Here is a 24813-nt window from a genome sequence, read left to right on the forward strand (position 1 = left end):
TAACCAAACGACAATTGTCTTTTTTTTTTACCTGGAAAACAAAAGATTTGTGACCCAAGACGGATGACGTGAGAGCTGGGATAGGCTCCAGCATACCCCCACAACCCTAGTGCGGATAAGCGGCATAGAAAATAGATGGATGGATGGATACTACTACCACATCACTATCAGGAGTATTGTTGGAAATTTTGCCCGTTTTTTGGGCTCAGCTCACTAAAAGAGTCAGCTCTTTCGGCTCCCAAGTGGCTCCTCAAGATTATTTCGTTTAAATGTATTAACAAATAAATTAGTAATAAATACATGCTTTCAATTTTTTTTACTAAAACCTCAATGAACAGCTACAAAATTATATTATATGTGACATTATAAAAACAGACCCATCTCAATAGACAAATTGGTCAAAATATGTAAAATCTACAAATTTCTCACAAACGAATCATCTCTAAACGCACCATAGCATGTTTAACCCCGCCCCTTCGCCCACTCATTGTGGACACAGCAACGTTGCCACAATTCTTGACCAATGACATTCCCCTTTAATAGGAAAAAACCTAATCGGCTCCCAACAAGGCGAACCAGCTCTTGGCGTTCATTTCAAACAGCCGATTCTTCCGCGACCGACACATCACTAACTCGGAAGAACCAGACTATGGAGCGGGAAGAGCCACCTGCTGTAGTCCAGAAAGATGTATTGTATTCGGGCACACGCTCTGGAGCAGCCGGTGTGACGCTACGGAGATCTCTGTCTGCCAACATGCTAGTGATGTGGCGTTTCAGTTGGCTCATTTGGTTTTTGTGTGCCCCCCCCCCACACATATCGGAAAGCGTTTGGTACAACTAGCACGCTAAATGCCTCGGTAGTGTTTTTGTAAATCCTGTTATTTTGTAGCTAGATGTTCTTGTTTTTCTTGAGTGTAAGTGGTCGGTATTTACCGTTTCCCCCAACGCTCCTTGAACGCACCACAAAGTGTACATGCCAGTTGCTAGCATAGAAGCCAGCAGCTTCGGGAGCCGAGCAGGTCAGGCATCTGATTAACTTGCGTCCGAGTAAGAAAATAACTTTACTTACCACAAAAAGTCATTGTAAATGTTAATTATTAACCTATCAATAGTTTTTTAAGGAGCTGTGAAACGAGCTAGTAGACAGCTGCTGGACTTTATTGTGTTTTGTTTTCCTTGTATTTGCTGGAAACAAGATGGTGGCGATGCACCGTCGCGGAAGTCGATGTGAGTGTTTTTTTTAAGCAAAGGGGACCAAATGCACTATTTTTGGGTAGGAAATCTACTCTAACTTCTTTCATATTTGGGGTAGAGAAATGAATGAGAAAAATTAAAACCGTGCTTTATTAAATAGAATTAATGATAGACAATTTACAGTTTAACTCTGATGTTCACTGCTTCCATTTTTTAAAAGACGTCACTGGCCATATCGGCCATTTTTGACAATTTTGGATGATTTTTAAAGGATTCCGTTTCATGTAATTGACATTGGTGCGCCGCTACAAAGTACTGCGACAAATTTCCCCACTGAGGGACGAATAAAGGCATATCTTAATCTTGATAAGAATGCAACGGAATCACTTGTCTGCCATGCTGGCACTTGCGCATGGTACCTTTTGTGTTGACTTTCAGTTTGTTTCTTATTATCAGGAGATTGAACAATGGCCATAATTGACAACAGCTTGTCATGTATGAAGCCCATCTATGCCGGTCTGTGTGATGGTGCACATTTCAACGTCATTCCACTTTCTGGCGTTTTGTTCTGGCGGCATCGAGATACTCTAGCTAACGCAGCGCTACCGGTGGCTATCACGTTCCTTGGATACATCAATCATCCATCGTCATCTGAACTTACTTAGTAAGTACTTAGCACTTAACAATCTTGCCCTTTTGTTATGGTTTGTGTTCAGCACACCAGTTGTGTGTCCAAGTTGTGCAACCCAACCACGCAGTGTGCACGCATGGCTATGCATTAAAATTTCCCTTCTGGGGCCTAACAGGGCGGAGGACTCAGGGGTCCCAGACCCACAACCAGGCCCCGAGCCGAGGGAGATGCGGACCGTCCAGGGATAACACCCCAGCTCGCCCTCAACCCCAGCGTCGGGACTACAGCAGCGAGCCAGACAAAAGAGCAGGCGAGGGGTAAAGCCCGCGCATGAGCAAGTGTGGGGGGTGCCACAGCCCCAAGCCACAGGGAGGTCCAGCACCAGAGCCGAGGAGTCAAGACCAGCAGTAGACTAACCGATGGACCCCCACCAGCCAACAGGAGGCCCTCCTTTGTGGTTTGTTGTGGTCAATGGTCACAAGCAAACGAGCTAACAGTGTTAGCCACTTCCTAACTGTCCATAAACAATAGAAGAAGAGGTTAGATTAATCTATAAAAACGAGGAAACACTTCAAACTAACGTCATCACAGTACCCTGCGGACACGTCTGCACGGTGGTATAGCGGGAGTCGAGTGGCAAGCAGCTTTGAGGCGGATTACCCACCTAGCATGTTGGTGTGTAGCCCTTCGCTACCGACATGATACTGTATCGACATGATCTCTTGTTGGAAGCCGATATTAATTCATCTTAAAAAATACAGCAGATTGGCCGTTGAACCTGATCAGATGGGGGCATCCCGGATGTTTATTTTCAGACTTTTTATTTAGCATTTGTATTAAGATGAATTCATCCATTCATTAGATTTTATATTTATATTTAAGATTTCCTTTTACTTTTGTATTTATGTTTAATATTTTAATTGATCATTTCTATTGAAATGAAATTGTTTTAGATTGACCATTTACTTTAATTAAAAAAAATGAAATAAAAAAATACAATTAAATTTCCGCCTCTAATGTCAAGGGAAAAAATAAATAAAATGTGAGAAAAGTAAGGTCAATATATAGCAAACGGTCCATAAGTGAAATGAAAGTGAGATGGCGATGAGGCTGTGGTGACGGCGTGCTGGATTTATTATTATTACGCGGTGATGGACAGCTGGGGGAATGTTGGGGGAGGAAAGACGCACACGGGGTATTATGAGATGGAGATCACCGCCACAGACCCCACCCTCTACTAGTAGAACTAATACCGTCGTACCACTCCAGACCAAGAACTCGCTGCCCTACTTTTAAGAGGAGCGACCACAATAACCTCACGTTAATCGTTTCTTTATGGATAAAGTTTATGTTGAAGGATAAAAAGAAGAAGCTTTGACAGGAAGAGCTGGATGCTGACGATGTTTTGTTGTGGTCCAAGTCATCACTTTATTATTCCAGGGAGGCAGACTCACGCCTAGCAAAACTCTGTTGGGACGTTTAGTGACCATGCCTTACCATGACGAGGAGTACCCGGGTCAGCCTCTGTGGAGGTCTGTGGCACTCTTTTTCTGCAAGGGGATGATTGAGGTCATCATGGTCATCCTCTTCTTCTGGCTGCTGGTTCAGGTGCTCTTCGCCAAACATCTGGAAGGTAAAGTCAATACTGCACATGTGGGTGGTCCTCAGTTCGGTTCCTGGATTGGGATGGAAGTCGAGTTTTGCCGTGGGAATTTCTACGTAGAGTAACTCCAAACACTGTACGCAGAACACTTGAAGGATATTTTTCTTTTATAGAACAACATTCGTACGCAACTTACCGTATTTTCAGGACTATAAGTCGTACTTTTTTTCATAGGTTGGCTGTTCCTGCAACCTGTACTCCAGAGTGACTTATAAATGAAAATATATACCATATTTTCTGGACTATAACTCACACTTTTTTTCCATGGGTTGGCTGTTCCTGCGACTTATACTCCAGAGCGACTTATAAATGAAAAAATGGACATCTTTTCTGTTCATGTTTATTTTTGTGTAGCTGAATAAGCATTGTGTTAGCATATCTTACACCTATTCAGCCTGTTCTCTATTCTTTTATTGTTACAACTTGCCTTCCAAGATGACGTAATGTCTGTTTTGGTCAAGTAGTTTGGAAATAAATTACCCGCAAAAAATGTGACTTATACTCCAGTGTGACTTATGTATGCTTTTTTCCTACGGACTTATGCATTTTTAGCGACTTATACTCCGGAGCGACTTATAGTCCAGACAATACGGTATATAGTGGGTGCATGAGTGCCGCATGCCTTCCAAGATGATGTAATGTCTGTTTTGGTCAAGTAGTTTGGAAAATAAATTACCCACAAAAAAGTGCGACTTATGTATGTTTTTTTCTACCTAATTATGCATTTCTGGTCTTGTCGACTTATACTCCGGAGCGACTTATAGTCCAGAAAATATGGTATATATCAGACAGTGTAGAAGCATTGATGGGGAGTAAGCAGGCGAGGTTTGAGTCTGGATTTGAAGATGGGGAGTGAGGCAATAATTTGAATGTCACATGGTAATGAGTTTCAGAGTTTGGGAGTAGAACGACTAAACGCTCTTCATTGTTCACTCACTCTTCACATTGCCTTTTTATTGGCCAATTCCACTAGTCCTGGGCTTCCCAAACTTCATTATAACTCATTATTTATTAGAACTAATTATTTATTATAACTATTAAACTATTATTGTTATTATTCATTCATTTTCTACCGCTTTTCCTCACAAGGGTCGCGGGGGGTGCTGGAGCCTATCCCAGCTGTCTTGGGGCGAGAGCAGCCAATCCCAGGGCACATATAGACAAACAACCATTCACACTTACATTCATACCTATGGACAATTTGGAGTGGCCAATTAACCTAGCATGTTTTTGGAATGGGGGAGGAAACCGGAGTACCCGGAGAAAACCCATGCATGCACGGGGAGAACATGCAAACTCCACACAGAGAGATTATTATTATTATCGTTGTTATTATTATTGTTATATTCAGGATTGAAATGAAAGCAGGGGGATAAAGGAAGCCCAAACCTTTAATCTGTGGTGTCACACACTCATAAACTATAAGTTTCCTAAATAATACATTGTGACAGGTCAATAACACTCACGAGGTTATTACGCAGGCCTATAAATATTTTTTAATCATGCCATAAATATTTTACAATAAAAATAATTTAAAAAATAATATTTGAAAAAATGAATCATATTTTTAATGACGTCTCATGGCCCACCTGCAGTACCATCGCGTCCCACCAGGGGGCCGCGGCCCACACTTTGGGAATGACTGCATTAGTCCATTAACATGGAAATGATATGTGTGCCATATTGTACGGCAACCAGAAAATGTACGCAAATGCACGACAGAAAAACACACTAACTGGGGCGTACTCTAACTGAGGTTCCACTGTAAAGTAGGACAAAGATTCAACTCAAGAATGCTGCAATTTTAGCACTGTACATCATACGAGATTACTACGACCGCCTGTGATCCTGTAAAATTTAATCATGCTCTTGGGTGTATGCAATCGTTACAGTTACTGTTTTGTTTTTTGGTTCCAGTTCACCTTCACGTTCTTCTTCTGGTGGGACTGATCATGTTCTGCCTGTGTTTGCTCCTGGGATGCATTCTGTGCTGGTGGAAAAGCCATCTTTGTTGTGATGACAAAGAAAGCGTGACATCAGCATCGTCTCCCGCTGAGCCGCTCGCCTTTGACCGCAATCCGCCCCCGTCCGCCACGCCCGTATCTTCATCCAGGCAGCAGTACGAAGAGCTGGACGGCGATACGCTGGACTACCCGTCTACGTTCACCAGCCCTGCACCTTTGGAGGCGGAGCTGACTTCCTGGTCCTTCTCAACTAAAACCAATTCTGTATGCGATCAGAAGGAGCAGCCCAAGTCGTTTTTCTCCTTGCGCCGCCTCAGCACGCCGCCATTATCGGCGCCTCTTTTTAAACCCATGGACACCAGCCATGCGTCCCTGCCTTATCTTCCTAAACTGCTATCCAAAACACGCAAGGCCCTGCAGAGACGCTGCACCGTGACTGGTGGTAGCATGGCTTACAATGAGCACAGCAGACTCACCACACACGATCCATCCATGCCCGAAGAACCAATCCCGCTGCTTCCAATGAAGCACGGCTTCACACCGTCAACCTCACCAACACCCTGCCTCCATTTCACCGTGGTCTTCAACGCAGAGGTTCAAACCCTGACAGCCACCATCCTCAGCCTCACAGGGTCGCCTCACAGGCTGGAGGACGTGTCCGTGTCGGGCAGCCTGCTGCCTCTCCACCCCTCGACCACACGCGCGTCCGTGCAGGGCGGCCTCAACCAGGCAATGTTAACCATGTTATGGAGTGTCAGCTCCGCAGAGGAGCTCCAACTTTGCACGTTAAGGATCCATGTTCACACGCGGGACCTTCACGCCGACCTGCACGCTGAATGTGGTGGGAGAGACTGGAAGGCAGGCCACGAGTTTCACTTCATCGAGGAGCTCCGTGAAACACAGGACAGCTAAGAATAGTTGTGGTCCTGTGACACACACGCACACCACACACACACACACACACACACACAGTTAATTTATGCACACTCACAAATTTGAAAATTTGGCATTTTTGGGAGAAGAAAATTTTGATTTATTTTTTGTCAGACATAGGACGTTTTTTTACATAGGACATAGGACCATAAGTCCGGAATAATCGATACTAGGGATGAGCCGGTACTCGTTATAAACGACAGATAATGCATTTTTCCCGTATAAGAGTATGATAGGAGTACATTTTGTCATTATCGGTATTTGTGCCAAAATGCTCATTATGTTTTCACTCTACGCTCTGATTGGCCAGTCACACCCAGCCACTTCCTCTCTGGACACCAAGTCCAAGCGGCAGCCACAATAGAGGAGCTCAGAGCTGCAATGAGGAATTTTAGGAACGGCTCTGCATTTGTCACAAGTCGCACAAGGGCACGGTCAAGCATCCTGCATGTATGGCTGACATGAGCGCGCTAAAATATTACATCTCTCTCAATACATTGCTATGTGCACCTTGAAATCTTAAACGTATTTCATAAAATACACAACCGGCACGATCGTGCATCAGTCACTAGCCACGTTGAGGAGTTTTTCTCTTTCCGAATGACCTTTCCGAAAACAATGGTATCCATGGAAAGGAATATTCCAATCTCTTGTCTACATGCGCCACTATAGAGAATAGTCAATGGGGCATGCCCAGTAAAACGTAAACATCAACATCACGTGATACCAGCTTCCCCGAGTTTTTCTTTCACTTGTTGGAATAACTCCGTATTGCCAGTTTTTCCTTCGTCCAGTCTTGAAATTTGTTTGGATCAAAAACAAATTTACGGGGCAAGTTTGCATCCGAGTGTCAAGTTTCTGGGATGAGACTCGGCACCTCCAAAACTGAGGCCATGGTTCTCAGTTGTTAAATGGTGGATTGCTCCCTTTGGGTTGGGAGTAATATCGCGTTGAAGATGGGATCCGCTTGCACACTGAAGGTATCTGCAGGCCATGAAACGTGAAACTACCAATTGGTGTTCCAGATAAACCTTGGACATGCTGGAGGGTCTCAGCTGGCCTGGGAACGCCTTGGTGTCCTCCCGGTGAACCTGGAAGAGGTGGCTGGGGACCGTGAAGTCTGGGCTTCCCTACTGAGACTGGTACCCCCCGGACACGAATGAGCGGAGGAGAATAGAATGGTATAGTATTAAAAAAAATCGTGCAGTTGTCCAGTCACTATGGTGAATTTCATATTTCATATTTGGGAAGTCATGTTTTTATGGCAAGCTCACGCTGTATTTCCTTCTCCCCTGTCAACTTGTGCCCTTTTCTGCAGTGAGATGTGATCTACCAGGATGTGGTTTAGCGGTCCAACTCGAACACACGGGATAAAAGTAGTGGTCTTCAGCCAGACAACCTAAAGAAAGTGCTTCATCAGCGCCAGGTAGAACCAACGGTGCCTGAACGTGTCATGTCCTCCTAGCATATAAGCTACAAAGAGAAGAGGTCAAATGTTCCCCCTGTTTGCTTTTAATGTTAAGGGGATTATATGTTGTCTTGCAGGATGTAAATGAAGGGGAGATCATCCCTTTTGAAATGACATTGGGCTTTAATCCGCCACAATCCACAGCAAAGTGTTTCTTCCTCCTGCGTATCTCTGTCTGATGGATCTCATCTTTATTTGCATTAGCATTGTCTACGCTAGCATTTACCTCCATGGCGGCGTGGAACCATGATCTCAATTTCACACAGGAATTTAACGAAAGAAGGTCAAACAACATAATTCAGGTTTTGACATATTGCTGTAAAGCAACGGTTACTTTTTGAGAAATGTTTTCACATCCCCCCAATTTGAAATACTACTGAGAAACTGATATCTATTTATTGATATGTACTGTAAAGACTCAACCTGAAACTCAAACCAGCTAGATGCAACAAAATGGAGGGCTGTGAAGCACACAAGCGTATTCACGTTTTCAAAAGTCCTACTGCATCCCAAAGCGCTTCCTAACTATGAACCACATAAGGAAGTCCGCCCCTCTGTGACATCACAAACGGTCAGTTTTACCAGGCCCTTTGAAACTGAGCCTTTTGAGTCATCCCAAGCTTCTTTCAAGGCTCGCTTCCAAACGCACTAACTTCATCATCTGAAACGTTGGCATGGTTAATGCAACAAGAATACAACATTCTAACTACATTTAGTTTCAAAAGCGAGAGTTTTTAAACTTTTTGGGGGAAAATTTCCAACCGTTACTCGTGTCAGCATCTCTAATTACCGCTGAGAACTCTGGGACAAGCGAGGTCTCAACTCACCATAACAACGGACTGTAACTAGCCGTTACTATGCTAACTAGCTAGCCTGGCTGGTGGCTGCTCCTAGCCTGAACTCCGTCACATCTTGGAATCTTCGTAGAGACTTGCCAGGCTGCAACAACGAGTGATGAGAGACATCATTCGATAAAAACAGCAAACATTAAACATCAAAGACGGTTGTAAAGGCGAGCTAACTGACCAATCGATGGACGGCGTTGACGTACGGCGTTTCCCTAGCAACCGTAACAATGCCTAGGTCAAAGGGGAAGGGTTCGCCCCGCGGACAAACTAGCATGCCTGCCAGCTCAGGTAGCTCAGACCAAGATGTACCGAGGTGTAGACTTATAAACATAAGTTGACGTCAATCTTCGGAGTGTGTACTATTACAGTACTATTGCAACTATTAGACAAGTACAAAAACAATATTAGAGCAACTTGGGGACAAACATCAATTTACCAACTAGCGGCCAGTCTCCTTACTACCGCAATTCTCTAAAATTTTTGAGAAGCTATTCAATAACAGGTTTCATAAATATATCAATGCAAACAAATTACTCATTAATCAGAAAGTCAGTATGGATACAGAGCTAATATTTCTACCTCCATGCCACTGATCAAAATTACAGAGGAAATGACTAACGCAATAGATCATAGGAAGTGTGCAGCCGCAGTATTCATGGATCTGACAAAAGCCTTTGATAGAATCAATCATGACATCCTAATAACTTAATTAGAAAGGTACGGAATAAGAGGATTAAGGTGGTAAATGGTGAAAGGAAAATACATTTATGGGGATCATAATAGATGAAAAAATGAGCTGGAAGCCTCATATTAAAAATATACAACATAAGGTGGTGAGAAATATTTCAATATTGAACAAAGCAAAATTTGTTCTTAATCAGAAATCACTCCACACTCTTTACCATATCTTACTTATTGTGTGGAAATATGGGCTAATAACTATAAAAGCAATCTTCACTGGCTAAATGTACTGCAAAAAAGGTCAGTAAGGATAATTCATAATGCCGCCTACAGAGAACATACTAACTCCTTATTTCTAAAATCCCAAATATTATTGAGGAACTGTACTATTTGGAAATTCACAATCCTTATGTGAAACATGAACACATTTCTTTCCTTTTTCTGTGCATTATAGCACGAGAAAACAAGTTAATCTGAGCTAGCTTACAATGCTATCCCGACTATCAATCCCTCAAAAAAAACTCCAACAACGTTGTATCGTTTGACACTGATGATAACATGTAATAGTTGCAGTATCTTGCAGTATTTTGATGATTTAAAACAAATTTCTTTCCGAGGGTGCAGTGATACTAGCTAACTCGCTCGCCTTGCTAATCGCTAATTGCTAGTCTTGGCGTCATTCACATACGGAAGAGTGAATACCAACCGAGCTCACCTTTATGTCACAATACGGTTCCATCACCTTACACGTTTATGTGATGTTATTCCTTGTAACCTGATGCATGTTCAAATCAAATTCAACCATTACCAAACCTTTATTTTTGAATAATTAGCATAAACAAGAAAGACAAATGAAAAAAAGGTTGGACGGAGTCAAGCTTTATTATTTATATTATTGTATATTTTCTAGCACACACAAATAGTGATCATGATCCTGATTTCCTTCTTCTAGTTTCCACTTCATTTCCCTTTTATTTCCACTGGCCCTTCTCGTAGTCCCACTGGGAGGAGAAACCTTCTACCGGGTTGATCCTCATGTCCAGCATCCTCTTCACCTGTTTGGCCTGCAACTCGTCATCGAAGGTCGGAGGGCGAGGCGCGTACACTAGTTGGACGACGACATGATGTTACAGTATATTTATACATTTTATTATTCACTGCAAAAGTAGTACACTTAAATGGGAAAACATGATGTTACATACGCTAGAATATCATTTTCAGTTCTTGCTTATCTGTAATGTTTGATAACGAATGCTAACAGCACATGAACTGTGTAAATTTGAACACTATGTGTTTTGACTGATCTACAGTATTACCGCTACTCGGGTAGTACACAACTAATGATGAATTACAGTATATGTAATTATCTTTATTGCCATATTGAATTGAATTGTGACATATCAACTAATCTGTTGATATGTAACCTTTGAATGTGAAATACTAATCATTATTTATATTCAGTATCGTGTGTGTGTATATATATAGAGAGAGAGAGAGAGCGAGAGAGAGCGATATATATAAACACTTTTTAGGAAAGTACATAATTCCACATGTGCTCATTCATAGTTTTGAGAACCTTCAAACCTCCAAAATAAAGAAAACACATTGAAGAATGAACCTTTGATCTGTACTGTATATTTATGATATTTATAGATTTATAGTACGAGGTCGGCTGAACGTGTTAAAGCGTGACCACACCTGCTTGGGGAGGACATGCGTATTGGAACAGAGCCCTGCTGCCTTCACGTGGCCACACAAAGAACTCGGAAATTATCGCGCTTCTCTTCAGTGCGGTTGTAATTCATTTGAAAATTATCTCAGTTCTCTAGAGTTTTATATCTGAATTTTTGTACTCCAAATATAGGCGACTGCTTTGTAAAATGAAGACGTTTCTTTCTTTGGATGTATTTCCTTTTACACGAAGAGAAAAAAAACCCGAGGAGACACAAAGGCGTCACATCCTTCGTTTACTCTGATTGGTCAAACAAATCTGAACAGGAAAAGTTTGCTATCCAAGCTAGTAGCTAAAAATCAGTATTTTGTCCTCTTGATTCATAGTATGGCGACTCTAAGGAGTAAAGTACTTCACTAAATACACTACGGCACTTTTACAAAAGGACGCTTTGCGCAAATAACATCCTGAAGACAACTTGCTGTTAGCGGACACGATAAACCGGTAAGTCAACATTTTCTTAACTTCCGGTAACGTCACCATTTCACGTTCAGGGCTAACAGGAGAGTGTTAGTCCATGCTGGCACCTGCTGGAGGTTTAGCTGCCGTGACACATCACTTTTATTCACTTTGCACTTTGTTGGGTGCAGTGGTTATTTTCTCTCATATTTTCTATAGTAGAATTGCATGCGGAGTACTACAAATTCATACATGTTGGCAGGTCTGCACAAATGTTTTGATGAGCTGATTTGATCAGCCCATTTCAGTTGAATTGTTCTTTTCAATAAATAACCTTTTGTCACACTCCCCCATCTTGCTTTTGCATATTGTAACTCTACTTAAAAAGTCATTAAGGTCCAAATGTGCAAAAGGTAAATTTTAGCTATTTTTCAAGATTTTGTAAGATTTTGATCAGGTACTAAACCTAATACTAATCCGGAAGTGTAGATGCAACTTTTTTTTTCAACCCGCCAAAAAAAATGTCAAGAAAGTTCCCGTGTGGACAAATGAAGAGTGGCGCTGTAGACTGACCATAGAGGGCCTGCCACCAGACCACCAGACCGGTGAAGCCCAGAAAGATGAAGAAGGCCCCCATAACCGTCTTCCACTCTGCAGTGGGCTGCCTCATCTCTGGGTAGGTCTGACGGAACATCAGGCGGTACACTAAAAAAAGATGACAACCAAGAAAATGACTCTGAAAATGAAGCTGACTGGATTTGGTCATTTTTGTTAGTTTTTTCCGTCTTACAGGCTATCTTCTCTTCTTTGGTCAGCTGCTTCCAAGATCCTTTCTCCTTCTGTTTGAGGCTCTTTTCGGCAGCACTCAGCTCATCTTTGTAAGGCCTGTCCGGCAACGGCGTGTCCACGCGGTCCCAGTACATGGGCTTGGACATCTGCTCCACCTGACTCACATCTCCTGGAACATGATGTGTGTGAAATGACTGTAAATACAATATTTTACTCCAAGCAGAGGCCTGAAATCCAAACAATAGACTTTTGCTTTGGCTTTACCGTGACTCGCCATGGTGGCTCTGCTGCTGGAGGGCAACGCCAGCGCCAGGCGTCTGCTCAGGAACATGATTCCAGCATGTCTTGCAGCTGTTGTCAGGCCAAGCATCTGCAGAATACATTAGGTGGACCACTCTTATTGTACTCTTACATTTATGATACTAATGTTAAGTATAACAAAACCAACTCGCCTTCGGAGTTGACTAAAACTTTATTGTTGTACAGCCAAATTTGGTGCAAACCCTGTGCACATACACATAAGAAGCAGCCAATACATAAAACGCTGCATTAGTGTGAGTACTTGTACTTGTACTTGGAATACTTGTAGTATTCCCGTGTTTCAGATAATGAGGTTTGCACATTTGGAAATGAGCACTGAAAGAAGTCACTCTCTGTGACATCAGAGTGCCAGGAATCCTTATATGGGCGTGCGCTGTAGGCCAGGTACGCTTCTAAAAATGTGCGACCAAATGCTAAAATGCTAAAGCTCCTTACCATTGAGAGACGTTTTGAAGTCAAATGTTTTCTAGAGAAACTTTGGACTGTCCAGACTCTACATCCGGCTCAGATTCAGCATCCAATGAATCCATGAATGTTAAAAGTGGACATTTTAAAAAGATAAATCTCAGTTTTTTTTTATCAACTCTTATAAAATTGGGTTTAGCAGCTACCCGGAAGTCCTCATGGGCACTTGGTGTGTGACCAACCACAACGGAGTGGGCGTGCCCTTGGGTGGAATACATTAAAACAGACTGTTTTTGCGCACAGAAGCACAAAATCCCCAAAATACCGCTGGAATAGGTGCTCATTCTGGAAGATCTTGAAAACTTTTTGTGCTTGTTATGGTTTGTAGTTGCTGTATAGGATTCCATAACTCAATACAAAAGTATAATAGCATAATAATATTAGCATAATAAGCATAATATTTGTAAACTATTGTGTATTTGACAGTAGTGGTGATGAAAGGGACATACAGATTTCATTAGAACCAATCATATCTTCATTATTGCTATCTGTTATTTAGTGGTTTTTTGTGTATTTTATATGTATTTTCTTCATGTACAAGTGCCCAGCATGAAGCCTTGTGAAGGTCATGCCACAGCATCTCAATAGGGTTCAGGTCAGGACTTTGACGAGGTCTCTCCAAAGTCTTCATTAGTTTTCTCCTCAGCCATTCAGAGGTGGGCTTGCTGGTGTGTTTTGGATCATTGTCCTGCTGCAGGACCCGAGTTGGTTTCAGCTAATTAAGATGGCCGGATATTCTCCTTCAGGATTTTTAGCCAGACGGCATAATTCATGTTTGCACCTATGGCAGCAGCCCCAGACCATCACACTACCACCACCTTATTTTACTTACACTGAAATGCAGTGTTACTTTTATTCCAGATGTAATGGAACCCACACCTTCCAAAAAGTTAAATTTTTTCCCAAAGAAAAAAGTTGAGATGAGCCTTATCGCTCTTATTGTTCAGCAGTTGTTTTGGTTGTTCATTCATTTTCTATACTGCTTATCCTCACTGGGGTCGTGAGGGAATGCTGGAGCCTATCCCAGGCGGGGTACAACCTGGACTGGTCGCCAGCCAATCACAGGGTTTTCAGTTGTGTTGTCTTTGAGGAATATTGAAATGAGTTTGACGATCTGAAACATTTAAGTGTGACAAACGGAATAAGGAATCATTGGCTTAAAAGCATCTGCTTAGTTTGTTTCTCTCTCACACACACACACGTGCAGTGAAAATGGCCGTTGTAAATTGGCACCTTGTCAAAGTTAGAGTACGTGTTGACCTTGTCAAATAAAAAACCACGACACATGATCAACATGGTATATGTTGTGGTAAAAAACAAAGTTGCTAAAGTTGTTTGCAGTGCATGCAAGTAATGACGGCCGTATTTGATCAGTATTTATCTTCTGTGTTTGTTTGCCACCTTGGCTGCATGTCCACCACTCGGGACAGTTGGAATGTCTTTTCTTCTATTTTCGCTTTTAACCCCTAAAACACTGCAAAGAATATCATATTTGTCATCATCATAAGAAATGATACTCACGCTGGTGCAGATATCAGCAACTTCTTCAAGGAAAAGCCTTTTTGTTTGTGCGTGTGTGTGTGTGTGTGTGTGTGTGTGTATCTCATGGACGCAGCAGGAAGTGTGTCTGTAGTGGGTGGGCCCTAAGCACAGAAAAGAGTGTGGGAATAAAAAGCAAAGTGAAAAAGTAGTGCATGTCCTATTAGTAAGTTGCATGCAGCAGTGCTGACACTTTGGCTTTTGGGGGCTTGGACTAGTTTTTGCTGTTTTTGGAGAGTCCCACCTCACGAGGCAGGTTACATAAGGACAAACAGCTTGTTATTTGATTTGCCATATATGGGCAGGACACGCCTACTTTTACATTCTACTCTACAGTCCAATGCCAAATGTCTTCTACTCTTGGATTTACTTTCTTACATGTGGACTTAAACTCACAGGACCGGACTGGACCAGCTGACGGAGGGTTTCTGTGTGAGGGGGGCGGGGGGGAGATGGGGTCAGACAAGGACATGTTTGATAAAAAATAGCACAAGGGTCAGCAGCTACAGTATGTATAAAACTATATATCATCATGTGACCTAAATACACACACACTTTATCATCTTTGTGTGTAAAGACAACCCAAGTCTTTGTCTTCTTTTAACACACACTGTATTTCATATCATCTTTCATCATAATAATATTCTTGTATGGGATATAAATATCCTTCCAATTCAAAAATATTGTACAGTGACCATAATATGAGAAAAATATGAGAAAGTGAATATAATTTCAAAAATACAGAAAAACATATAAATATTAAATATGTAAATATTACATTGTGACTATTAGGCATGGGCCGGTATGAGAGTCTGAGATGGCCAGCACAGATTTGAACCCTGACCTTCCATATTTTCTGATTGTGTGGCAGGCCACACTGAGTTAAAAAACGATATACTATGTGGTCATCAAACAGGAAAAACACACTTGATCACGATGCAAAGAAACCAAAACACATGAATCAACTAATCATACGATGTGGGTGATAACCAACAAGTGAGCGCTGCACATATCAACCTAACTTAAAACTATTGTTTCCAAATGCCCGCAAGGCATGCTGGGTAGTCCAGCGGCAACAATCGGAAATATGAACAATTAAACGTTGGATATCAAGAGTATGCTAACTCCTCCTTGTTTACTTCTCTGACAAATGTTTGAATTTCAAGGCAAATGTATGACTGTGTGATGGATATTTTCACTATCTGATGGTCTAAAGCAGGGGTCTCAAACTCAATTTACCTGGGGGCCACTGAAGCTAGGGTCTGGGTGAGACTGGGCTGCATCAGGTTTTCCAAAAAAAAACAAAAAACACATTTATTAAAAAAAGAAAAATGAATAAACTTTGCTTTGGTTCCGATTTTTGACAATAAAAGCTCTGATAAAACATTCCACTGTTCTCAAATATCTTTGCAAATATAATTTTTATTTTTCTACACAAAATAAGATGAAAAATAAATAAACAAATCAAGAATAAAGAAAATCAATCAATCAGTAAGAAATAAATATAATAATAATAATAAAACAGCAAATAATAAAAACTTAGGAAAGCACATATAGTTGGTGGGTAGACAAATGATTTTTTTCAGATTAAAATGAACAAAGCATTATTAGAGCCCTGTAGACATGACAAAACACGACTATAGTCACATTTATACTCTTTTTATTTACAACATATTGCACAACTGCAGGGTCTTGAGGCACATGCTAACTCGCAAACTAGAGAGCTAGCGACCTAAACGGTAGCCTTCAAGTTATTTCCTTTGAACTTAAATAGCCAAAAACTTACCACTTCCACACGGATAGGGAGGATAACTATTAACAGTTATTTAACCTTTAACATGAACATTAATCAAACGTAATAATTTTGTCTGGGTACATGATACCATACAGCATCCATATCAAAGTTGCGCGGGCCGCACTAACATTAAACTTTCATATCAAGGCGGGGGCCTCAAACTAGTGTCCTGCGGGCCACATTTGGCCCACGGGCCACGTGTTTGAGACCCCTGCTTTGGACAGATACTGCTTTATCACGATCGTTAATGCAGACTTAAACCATAGCCACCCTGAGTGGACAAATAAGTGAAGTCCATTCACAGGGAAGTGGACTAAAAATATGTAAGATGATAACTTATTTATCAGTTCTCATGTCAAACTTTATCTTAATGCTTCCATGGAAAATACAAATGTTTCACCTGGAAATTACTTTAAAATGAATAAACCAATGAATTGTCTTTATTTCAAGTTAATTAACACAATAAGGATTCTATTTTTAAAGTGTGCAAAAGTAGGGGTAACATGGCTTCAGGTCAAGTGTCTGAAGGGGTACGTTAAATTAAAAGGTTTGGGAACCACCGCATAGTAATCTATAGTCATAATAATATAATAATCTATAATAATCATAATAATCTATGTCGGCCTTTATCGTTTTATTTACTGGCGGGCGTCTTTTATTTTGAAGGCCTGACCTCACCTGATATACAGGATGTATTATACGGATTTTGCCCAGAAAAGCTTCCGCCCGGAAGCTCCGCCCAAGGCAGAACCAGATAGGTATTTTTCCTCATGAACGTGACTACATGGCTAACATCCGGGATATTATCATTCAGATTGAGATTGGAGACAGTGCTGAGAAAGAAGAGCAGTACTTCCCCGCTGAAATCTGTAACGCATGCGTTACTATTTGCTTGTATTATTATCTGCGCAAAAAAGTATAAGTCAATACATTTTAATATAATTTGGTTTTGTATTGTAATATTACACATCGAACATTACGGATTTTATTCCGACATCAAACTTGTTCCGGAAGCCGGAAGTGCTCACCCAGATGCCTGCAGCAGCATTATCTAGCCATTCAAGGAGCGGAGACAGGCTGCAACTTTAAAGCGACAAATCATTGAATTCAGCACTCAACTGTGTAGTTTCCTGCCGTGTTTTCATGATAGGAATTTCATTGGTGTAAATCTCAAAAGGTATATTGTTTAAATTTGTCTCATGGCAAAAGTGGACCCTCCGTACCACTGAGATTGATGTTAGCTAAAGCTAACGCTCGCCGCCAGCGGGTTAGCTGTTAGCTAACATCGGTCACTCGTATTTATTAACATTGGTTTAAACTGAAGCATACGTATTAAATTGGTATACAACACAAGGCATTTTCATTATCCTTTGTGCCATTGTGAAAGTGCCTTGTTTGTGAATGTTAACAGGCATGGCTGCGGATTGGCTGGGTAGTTTGGTGTCAATAAATTGCGGACCGACACTAGGAGTCTATCAGGGAGAGGTATCATCAGTGGACCAGTCCTGTCAAACGATATCTCTCAGACAACCTTTTCACAATGGGGTCAAGTGCCCGGTTCCGGAGGTCACATTCAGGTACAGCTTGGTGTCTTTTTTTTAACTGTTGAACCAGCAATTAAGTGATCTTGTATTTGCCCTATTTCCCTCACAGTGCCATTGACATTAAGGAACTAAAGATCTTGGATATCAGAAATGGAAGTACTCAGAACAGCTTTCTAGTGTCTACCAACGCAAGTAGTACCCCAGTTGCAGTTCCAAAAGGTGACCAGAGAACTGTAGATGCTGTGAACTCTCTACAATACTTTTCAAAAAGCTATGGAGAACGCCACCTGGATGTCCCTAAGGGCTTTCGACGAAGACACAACTCGTGTAAGTTCAGATGATGAGGAGGTCATTGCTTCTTGTTGTACAGCAGTAACCATCAGTTGTATGTGCTGGCGTTCCCAGGGTCATCGAGCAGTCGAGCTGCAAACCAAGTCACCCCCAAGAAGAATGGGGTGAAAAACAGCACTCAGATGAAGCAAAGGGACGATGAGTGTTTTGGTGACGGAATGGATGACGGCCTGGACACTGACTTCGATTTTGAAGGAAACTTGGCCCTTTTTGACAAGGCGGCAGTTTTTTCAGAGATTGACACATCAGAGCGTCGTAATGGGGCCCGATCACGTGGTACACCTCAGGAGCAAACACCCTCACGGTACCGCCATGATGAGAACATCCTAGAAGGCAAACCTGTAGTGTACAGACAGATCACAGTACCACAGGCTGGGTTCAGAGAATACTGCACTGGTAAGGATTTGCATTTTACCATGACAAACAGACTAGTACTGTTAAATATTTGTACTGTTTTATACATATAAGTAGCATACTACATTATTGTATGGTGTGGTATAGGGGTGTGTATTGGCAAGAATCTGGCGATACGATATGTATCACGATACTAGGCTCACGATACAATATATCACGATACTGTTAACAAGGTGATATTTTTTGTTTTTCTTGTAGTTAAAGATTTCCTGGAAAAACTGAATGACACCAGCAATATACACATATTACTGCACTTATTTTTATTCCATTAGAATAGTATGTTATGCTGTATCACAAACTTTCCTCTGTAAAAACTTAAAGTGTAGCATTTGGATAAATAAAGCTTTAACATCCAGATTTAAATTTACTAAAAAACAAATAAATAAAATGATGTCTCAAGATCCTGCTCAAATATTCACATTCTATTAGCTGTGAAAAAATGTAGAGTATACAGTCCCTGACTTATCCACCATCAGAAGAGTATTTTTGTGGAACAAAGTAACTAACACCAGTAAAAAATCCTTATTTCAAGGATGCTTGAAATAAGCATTATTCAACAAAATAGTGATATCAATTTGAAAAACAAAATACCTGCAATATCACAGTACTACTTTTGTAGTATACAAAAGGACCTTGGCATTGCTTGCTAGCGGCAGGTCCTCATGGTGTCTTGCGAAGTGGACTCGCAGATTAAAGTATTCGGGAAACACGACACATTTTCCAAACGGCATGGCTTTTGTCAATTTGTGCACACCCTACTTTGTGTAGAAATCCAAAATGTGTCCACACTTCAGCCTTGTACGCCGCAGGGGCCGCTGTTATGTGCTGACATTCTGCCATGTTGAACTGGACCTTTCACTCGTCAATCTCGTTCAATTGGCTACGTAAGTGCTGCCACCTAACCATCGGAGGTTTCAATTCAAATTAGAAATCAACTTTGCACTTGAATAAATACCAATAAAGTCTATGATAAATGCCTAAAAATATCCATATTATACTTTTTAATATCAATGCAGTATCGTGGAACAAAGTATCGCGTTATATCGCGAAACAATATTTTCTTACACCCCTAGTGTGGTATAAGCAAGTAACAACATTTATAGGTCAGAAAGGTTGATTGGAAAAGCATAATAGGTACCCTTTAAGGAAAAGGAAGAAGTGTTAAAATGAGGGTAAAAGGAAAATAAACATTTCATAAGACTATAAAGCCGCCATAGATTTGGTATTGCTTTGTATTCCGAACAGACTCTGGACTCGTGGTACCCTGTATATCATATGATCTGCACAAGCGTCTGCTGTTAGCTGCGGAGCGTCATGGCCTCACTTTGGAGCGACGACTTGAGATGACTGGTGTGTGTGCTAGTCAAATGGCCCTCACATTGCTTGGTGGGCCAAACAGGTAGGCACCTTGAGGTACTTTTGGTGCTTCCATCGTATTGTGTGAACACAATCCATTCTCATTCTCAAGAGTGCATGATTTCCTCTGAAAAATACATTTTGTTCCATCTTTCTGCGGTACACAGGCTGGATGACGAGGGTTCACTCTGTGCATGTGTCTGTGCATTCGTAGAGGCGGGGGCTACACGGAGTGCTAGCATTTAGCAAGCAGACACAAATATGAATGAATGAATAAATGAATGAAGGCACAAATACAATAGTTAACTCGAATGCCACAGTTCTGGTGTGGATGTGCCTTCCTTCCGTCAGTCAACACTTACTGAGGCTTTTGATCGGCAGAGTAAATGAACCAAACGGCGCAAAATGGCAAGTGTTCAGTGTCTTGTAATGCACAAGAAGCATGTCTTTGGTGTTCCTCCTGAGCTGCCATAGCTTGTGCAGTGAAGCACCACAGTGTTGCATGTTATGTTATGTTATGACGTTAAAAAAATGGCTACCATCTAAATTAATGCAAGACATGCAGTCTTGGGAGCACTTTCCATTTCCCAGTGTGCATTGGTTAATATTCTGCATCATACGCTGGTAGTGTCTTGTCTGTTTTATCCACCTATTGTGTTGCTGTGTGTGTGTGTGTGTAGTTGTTTTGATACCACGACTTGGAATGGTGTTTGAGCTGGTGACACCCTGCGATTTGTAGCTAATATACTGTAGTATGCCTCACTCAGGTACACTACACTTGAATACCATCTAGTGGCTCAAATGTGACATGACACGATTACATGTTTTTAGTTAACTTCAGTTAGCTTGTGAGAAGACTAAAAATAAAATGCTTTGTATAATACAAAGCCTGAGTTGTGGATATCAGCATTTTGGCAATGTTCTGGTAAACAAACATATGGCTTTGTTTGGCTTGAAATAAGCTATGAAAATAAATGTTACAAAATTTAGTAGCTCTTGGCCATTTTGTAAAGTAGTCCTTACAAGAAAAAAAAATCGATTTCACCCATGGATTATCGGGATCGGTACTGGCAGCGTAAAACCCTGATCAGAACATCCCTGGTTTTCAACACACTCAAATGTTATTAGAATTTTAATTATGAACCTCTTGGACACAATAAATCAGTACCTCTCACCATATTCACTCGTCTGACTGCCTTGTTCCAGCCCCACAAGGCTGTCACGTTTTTGTATCCTTGTTAAAACAAATCGCTCCTGTTGCATTATTTTACTCCTGCTCATAATCCTCCATTGAACTGAAAATCAATGTACAGCATTAGCAATCATAGATTACAACTATAATCGTTAGCCAACATGCAGCGGTGGACGAAGGAGATTGACTGACAATGGTCCACCCTGAACGCAGAAGACAATGTGCGGGTTACTCCTTAGCCAATCAGGACTGTTGTGGTTGGCTACACATGCTAGATGAACTGGACACTGGGCAGGCTTCCACTCTCACATGAGTACACAACACCCTCTACTGGTAGCAGTAGGAAATACAATAACAGGCTTATAAAGCACCGATAGATCAAACATGGTATGCTCAGTCGTATGTATCCAATTCCCAACATCCAAATAGATGATGAATTTTCATTTCTTTTTTTGATTCCTCCAGATTCACGCCCAAAAACTTACACCAGCGTCCCACTGTGGCTCTGCTGTGTGGCCCACATGTTCAAGGTGCTCAGGGCATTAGCTGTGGTCGTCACCTGGCCAACCACGAAGTTGAGGTCATCCTGTTCCTTCCCAACTTTGTCAAGATGGTGGACTCGGTCACCAGTGAGCTGACACTCTTCAATAAGACCGGCGGGAAACAAGTGTCAAACATCAAAGGTGAGCATTATTTGAGTGCAAGTTGTGATTTCAGTGTTATCTATCACTTTTTAATGGTGGAAAAACTGCAAGTAAAAATGTCGGTTGTGACATGCTAACACAAACCAACAGGAGGTCCTCAAACCAAACGCCTCCCTCACTCATTTGGAACACGCCACGTAATTGCACCACTCAGACTATGCAGGTATCCAAGGCTACGTTACCACTGCAGGATTTCATGCACAATTAAAAAAAATAAAATCCAGTTGACATGACTAAAAAAATGTTAATATGATTGCAAAGCATCTAGAAAGTGACGTGTATGCATAACATGGCTCATATTTCCGTGTGCTTACAGAAGTAAACATTGCTGCAGTGTGAGCGCTGGTGATGTGCGATAACGTTGATTTCAATTCCAGGTCTATACTGGTATCATTGATACCGATTTGATTCTATGTTCGAATTCAACTAATGTGTTTGGTCGGTTTTAAAAAGTCATGCAGAGCATTTCAATTCATAGCATAAGGAATAGAAGCCATCATAGTCATTTATTGATGTATTTTAACCCTTCAATATATTGAGGTAGTGGGGTGATCTATCAAAGTATCGATATTTCAGTATCGATCAACCCATTACTAGCGTGCGCTCCTGAACACGTTTGAGGCACAGTTGAAGGATTTTGTACAACAGTAGCCAGTATTATCTCAGCCAAATGATTGTGTGTAGGAAACTTTGCTCACGGTGAGTAACTTTATCCAAGTTTTGCACGATAAACCGCACCTTTTCATGACTGCCTATGTCAGTGAGTACCTTTTTAAAGTCTCAGTACGCACGGCAATACACACCTCTCCATGACGTTTGGGTCGGCTCATACTACAGTCGCATCGCACAGCTGGTAGAGGAATGGTTGGTTCAATTCCTGATATGAGCTCAAACGGCCAATTTACTTGTACTTTTAGCATATTTCCACAGCATTTCAGTCAAGCTTCAGCTTTTCAGCATTCACATGCAATGTCCGCTGACATTGTACCATCTAGTTATTGTTGTTGTTTTAATTGCTTTTTTGTGTATTCTTTGATGGTGTATTTGGTGTTACACTGGTTACAACACTTCAGGTGTTGAACTGGTGTGAAGCGAGATTGTTGTTTCTTTTTTCTGTCCTTTTTAATTAAATATTTTTTTAAAAGAAGAAAAAACGATTTTGAAGTTATCATACAGTCCGAATGTAACCGAGCCTGATGAAATGATTAACTTTCTCGTAGGCCAACAAGTCAGAAATGAGCTTGTGATGTTAAAATATTTCCTTTTCTGATTTTACAGACCTGCCAGACACCCCCGTGGATCTCATCATCAACTGCCTTGACTGCCATGAGAACACATTCCTGATGGATCAGCCTTGGTACAGAGCGGCTGCGGACTGGGCTAACCAGAACCGTGCACCGGTACTCAGCATAGACCCTCCTGTTAGCGGACGGGGACCGGCAGTGGAGGCCAAATGGTCCCTGTCCCTTTGCCTCCCCCTTCCCTTAGCAGAGGGGGCTGGCAGGGTTTACCTTTGTGACATAGGTATCCCCCGTCAGGTCTTCCAGGAAGTGGGAATCAAGTACCATTCTCCTTTCGGATGCAAATTTGTCATCCCTCTACACTCGGCGTAATGGGACTGGTTGTTGAACCTTTGACCATCCTGGACTGTGTCAAAGCCTTCAGCGTTTATCCATGAAGTTACTGACATTTCACCATGTGAATGTGACCTCTCCCTCGTACTGAAGGACCGCTGATGTAGTGCATTAGTTCTTCTGTACCACATGCTAGCTTAATGGCGAGAGCACAGCTTTTTTTTCTTCTTTCTTTTTAAAATAACCTAATTAACACCTCTATGGGTTGCAGTAATTACATAGATACTATTGTATCTATATAGTGTTGGAGATAAACAGGTTATTTGAAACTACAAATTAAATGATTTGTTTTATCTAATAGAGTTAAATTGTGCTTTGTAGGACAATCTCAGATTTAAAAAATGTGACATGAACGACATTCTAGTCTTTAATCGAAAACACATTTAAAGAAACTGGGGCAGCTCATGGTGTATAATGATGATAATCATACAGATTGTCACCAATTTTCTTTCCATGGTGCGTCAGACTGTGATGATACAGCATGCATAATCTCTCTTTTGTAGTTTTTTTTTTTTTTGCTTATTGTATATTATCTGAAGTACCGTGACTGTTTTATTCAGTACGTTATTTTCTACAATTAGATTGTATGGTCGACTTCCATTGATATCAAAGTAGATTCCCCTTTTAATAAAACAAGATGGCAGCTTCTCATTAAATGGCTAAAGCTTACAAAACTCATTTCTAAAGTTTCAAAACAACCAATTTGATTGTAAGTGAAGTTGAGATGTGTTTAACAATCACCAAGCTGCAACCTACTTTGATATAATTCTTGCCTCCGCATGGTAGGTATCTCCCACCACTTTTTACCTTGAATGGAGAGCTCGTACTGTAAAACAGGAAGTCACATTTTCTTTGGGCCACGTTGGACGGCAAAAATAAACAGGCTCATTCTGTAATGGGACCATTGTTATTTGTGGAAGACTCGGTTTCATTTCACTGTACCTGTTGCAGGACCAGCCAAACCATGAAAAAGTGCGATTGATAGTCTGGAAAGCACGGTAGTTGTTTTTGTCCATGATCATACTTGTATCTTTTTCCATCATTCCATAGGACTGATGTATTGCATCTCAGCATCCTGAACAAGTCCGGCCTGACAACATCATTACCATTAATATTGGCCGTGAATGGCATTTATTGTGCTGTAATTACAGCTTCATTGTTTCCTCATAAATGTTTGTTTTACACCATCACCTTCT

At 41.3% G+C, this 24813-nt stretch overlaps 3 protein-coding genes across 5 annotated transcripts; 2 read left to right on the forward strand and 1 right to left on the reverse strand.

Annotated features, from left to right (window-relative positions):
- Window positions 1-639: 639 nt before the first annotated feature.
- On the forward strand, window positions 640-7405 carry syt18b (synaptotagmin XVIIIb). Of its 3 annotated transcripts, none has more exons than XM_078791689.1 (4): window positions 640-1227; window positions 1651-1862; window positions 2001-3458; window positions 5406-7405. In XM_078791689.1, exons 3-4 carry the CDS (start codon window positions 3314-3316, stop codon window positions 6362-6364), a joined length of 1104 nt encoding a protein of 367 aa, XP_078647815.1. In that variant the 5' UTR covers window positions 640-1227; window positions 1651-1862; window positions 2001-3313; the 3' UTR covers window positions 6365-7405. The 3 variants fall into 3 exon arrangements, with proteins under 3 accessions (XP_078647815.1, XP_078647816.1, XP_078647817.1); XM_078791690.1 differs by having other exon boundaries at window positions 1651-1858; XM_078791691.1 differs by having other exon boundaries at window positions 998-1019.
- A 2824-nt stretch (window positions 7406-10229) lies between these two features.
- On the reverse strand, window positions 10230-14768 carry cox4i2 (cytochrome c oxidase subunit 4I2). The gene is made up of 5 exons (XM_058086444.2): window positions 14610-14768; window positions 12567-12672; window positions 12304-12471; window positions 12087-12218; window positions 10230-10487 (listed from the first exon to the last, which is right to left on the reverse strand). The coding sequence occupies exons 2-5, from the start codon at window positions 12670-12672 to the stop codon at window positions 10354-10356; spliced, it is 540 nt and encodes a 179-aa protein (XP_057942427.2). The 5' UTR covers window positions 14610-14768; the 3' UTR covers window positions 10230-10353.
- Window positions 14769-17430: 2662 nt separating this feature from the next.
- On the forward strand, window positions 17431-24295 carry edc3 (enhancer of mRNA decapping 3 homolog (S. cerevisiae)). Its single transcript, XM_058086443.2, has 7 exons — window positions 17431-17599; window positions 17834-17999; window positions 18076-18293; window positions 18372-18713; window positions 19977-20130; window positions 21745-21962; window positions 23262-24295. The coding sequence occupies exons 2-7, from the start codon at window positions 17836-17838 to the stop codon at window positions 23594-23596; spliced, it is 1431 nt and encodes a 476-aa protein (XP_057942426.2). The 5' UTR covers window positions 17431-17599; window positions 17834-17835; the 3' UTR covers window positions 23597-24295.
- Window positions 24296-24813: the final 518 nt, after the last annotated feature.

The sequence above is a fragment of the Doryrhamphus excisus genome, linkage group LG6, assembly GCF_037039965.1.
Source record: "Doryrhamphus excisus strain RoL-2023G ecotype Guam linkage group LG6, RoL_Dexc_Guam_v1.1, whole genome shotgun sequence".
In the NCBI taxonomy this organism is placed as follows: domain Eukaryota; kingdom Metazoa; phylum Chordata; class Actinopteri; order Syngnathiformes; family Syngnathidae; genus Doryrhamphus; species Doryrhamphus excisus.

Excerpts from the sequence above, each read along its gene's own strand:
- syt18b (XM_078791689.1), top strand. The coding sequence starts at position 3,314 with ATGCCTTACCATGACGAGGAGTACCCGGGTCAGCCTCTGTGGAGGTCT. Across the intron at positions 3,459-5,405 it reads CTTCGCCAAACATCTGGAAG|TTCACCTTCACGTTCTTCTT; the intron begins GTAAAGTCAATA and ends TTTTGGTTCCAG.
- cox4i2 (XM_058086444.2), bottom strand. The coding sequence starts at position 12,672 with ATGCTTGGCCTGACAACAGCTGCAAGACATGCTGGAATCATGTTCCTG. Across the intron at positions 12,219-12,303 it reads CAAAGAAGAGAAGATAGCCT|TGTACCGCCTGATGTTCCGT; the intron begins GTAAGACGGAAA and ends ATCTTTTTTTAG. Across the intron at positions 10,488-12,086 it reads CTGGTGGCAGGCCCTCTATG|TGTACGCGCCTCGCCCTCCG; the intron begins GTCAGTCTACAG and ends TCGTCCAACTAG.
- edc3 (XM_058086443.2), top strand. The coding sequence starts at position 17,836 with ATGGCTGCGGATTGGCTGGGTAGTTTGGTGTCAATAAATTGCGGACCG. Across the intron at positions 18,000-18,075 it reads GTTCCGGAGGTCACATTCAG|TGCCATTGACATTAAGGAAC; the intron begins GTACAGCTTGGT and ends TTTCCCTCACAG. Across the intron at positions 21,963-23,261 it reads ACAAGTGTCAAACATCAAAG|ACCTGCCAGACACCCCCGTG; the intron begins GTGAGCATTATT and ends CTGATTTTACAG.